The following is a 2,576-nucleotide window of genomic DNA, read 5'->3' on the forward strand; positions in this document are numbered from 1 at the left end:
GCCAGCTGCAACTATTTGTTAAATGCTAGTTGGACACACAGATCCATACACAGCAGTCACAGCAATCTTAGAGTCTCCGTTTTTACATGGACAATCCCATGCCCCAGCCCACCAAGTTCGTCTGTTGTGTGGTTGCTTCTTCTGCTCCTTCTCTCTGTGAACCAAGCAGACAGGCTCCCACAGGCTACGGCTGTATGAGAGAGAGGACCACAAAGGCCCCATGATGGAGCTGAGCGAAGACTGCTCCTGCATCCAAGACCGCTTCCACCTCAGTGAGGTCCGTTCCCTCCATGTGCTGGAGGGCTGCTGGGTCCTCGATGAGATGCCCAACTATGGGGGGAGGCAGTGCCTGCTGAGGCCCCAAGAATACAGGCGCTACCACGACTGGGGGGGGGCCACAGATGCTAAGGCTGGCACTTTGCAGAGGGTGGTGGATTTATACTAAAATAGGGTCACACTACCATTTTCTACATTTGGAACCTAATAAAGTATTTAGTCTGTATTGTTGGCAATTGCTGACTTCTGTTTTTCTTTCATTTTGTGTGCCAATTAATTCCCCTATAAATACCCCCTGGTAGAGGTTGAGAAGTGAATAAGTGGGAGGAGCCTGTTCTAGAAGAGCTTCAAGGTAAAATGAGTCTTGAACAAGGCTCGGCAGTGGGAGTGCAGGGAGGAGGTAGCCTGCCAGAGAAAGAAAGGTAGGTCATCGTGAGAAATGGGGGAGGGAGGCTGATGAGAAGGGAGGCAGGCATTCAGCTGAGAGCCTGGAGAATAACATTCCAGGAATTGCCTTCTGACCTAGGAGGTGGTCAGAGGCCACAGAGGGTCACAGATGAGGGTGAAGAAAAGCCCACTTGGCAAAAAGCCTGATTAGATCATATAAAGAATTATAGTTTTGCTTACTTTCAAGCACAGTATTATATCACTGATACCAGGGGTGCCATTGGGCACTGCCAAACTTTTTGACTCAGTTAAAGACCCTTCTTCCTAGTCTAAAACAGCCTCTGACTGAGGTGCACCCCTCGGCCTGTACAGCTGCTGTGCCAAACACTGCATGAAGGGCAGAAACTACACAGCTCTGCGCAGCGCCCATTAATACAAATAAGTTAATGAGATACACATTAATATTTTAAATAAATTTACATGATAAACAGTGCTGTGTTCCATTGTTTGCAGCTCCCTAGATTATTTCACCTTTAATCCATCGGTGATTGGGCTTTCCCATGTTGCATTTACAAATGAGGCTGCAAAGAATATTGTACACATACCTTTATCTACACATGCCATAATTATTGGAAGATAGAGACCTAGGAGTGAGACTGCTTGCTCATAGCATGAGGTAGTTTTTTTTCTTTATTTTAATAGACTCTGACCAATTATTAGCCACCAGAGATCCTAACTTCTTGAGTTAGGATCTTCACTATTTATTGGGCACCTGCCACAGGCCTGCCGTATGTAGCACTGGGAATGAAAAAACAAAACAAATTAAAGGCATTTCCCCTGCCACCCAGAGCTCTACCCAGAAATAACGCTACCTGTTAACACTTAATAGTAAGTATGTAATGACTTTTTTTAGAGTCAAGTACTACCCAAGTACTAAATAATACATATATAATCACTTTTGTTTGTTGAGTACTTTTACTTAGAACTTTAAAGACATCCCGTGACAAACTTCTAGGGCAAATAAATAGAATAATATTTATTTGCATATCTCTCATCAGATGTGTGTGTGTGTGTGTGTGTGTGTGTGTGTGTTTAAGTACTTTTTCTTAGAATATCCAGGTAAGAGAGTTTTTTGTTTTGGTTTTTTTTTTAAATTGGGGAATAGTGTGTTTTTCCAGGACCCATCAGCTCCAAGTCAGGTAATTGTTTCAATCTAGTTGTGGAGGGCACATCTCAGTGGCCCATGTGGGGATCGAACCATCAACCTTGGTGTTAGGAGCACTGCGTGCTAACTAACTGAGCTAACCGGCTGCCCCCAGATGTGTTTTTTATTCCTTAACATTTGGGGAGAGAAGCGTGTTGTGTTGGTATGACATACACATTTAATACTTCCTTGCACACCTAACCTTTCTGTGACACTTTTTCTTCCTGCTTTGGGAGAACATCTCCAATGAGAATACCTTCTTGTGAATAGGAAAAAAATCTGTCTTTGCCACGACAAAGAGTTGCACAGGAGCAGCCGCTTCTGGCCTTTGTCCCTGGCTGGGGAACTGGAGGCCAGAAAGAAGCTGGTCACCATTTCTCTACCACTTCCTCCTCCTTTCTTTTCACTCCTCCTTCGATCACTTCCCTTGACCTCCTACCTTTCTGCCCCTTTACTCCTTTCTCTAGCCCACTGGTCTCAAGGTACAGGCAAAGTGAGTCCTCTAATGTCCCTCCCATGTTTTGGGAGAAATTTTAACCATGACCCTGAGCTACAAAACCTGGCTGTTTCTTATGCTAAAAGTGCTTGGGACTCACATATAAATCTTCTAAGGAGCAGAGACATTCTAATATTGATCCAAACGTTTTGCAAACGAGTTAGTTTCTCTCTTTCTTTTTCTCACACAAAATTATAGTGAACTTGCAACACA

At 44.0% G+C, this 2,576-nt stretch overlaps 1 protein-coding gene across 1 annotated transcript in view; it reads left to right on the forward strand.

Moving 5' to 3' along the window:
* LOC109388306 (gamma-crystallin C) overlaps positions 1–512 on the forward strand; it is a 9,856-nt gene extending 9,344 nt beyond the window's left edge. The window contains exon 3 of the mRNA XM_019652911.1: positions 170–512. Coding sequence (XP_019508456.1) covers positions 170–445 — 276 coding nt within the window. The 3' untranslated portion in view covers positions 446–512. The remainder of the gene's footprint in view (positions 1–169) is intronic.
* The last annotated feature ends 2,064 nt before the right edge of the window (positions 513–2,576 follow it).

The sequence above is a fragment of the Hipposideros armiger genome, unplaced genomic scaffold, assembly GCF_001890085.2.
Source record: "Hipposideros armiger isolate ML-2016 unplaced genomic scaffold, ASM189008v1 scaffold_190, whole genome shotgun sequence".
Classification (NCBI taxonomy): Eukaryota; Metazoa; Chordata; class Mammalia; order Chiroptera; family Hipposideridae; genus Hipposideros; species Hipposideros armiger.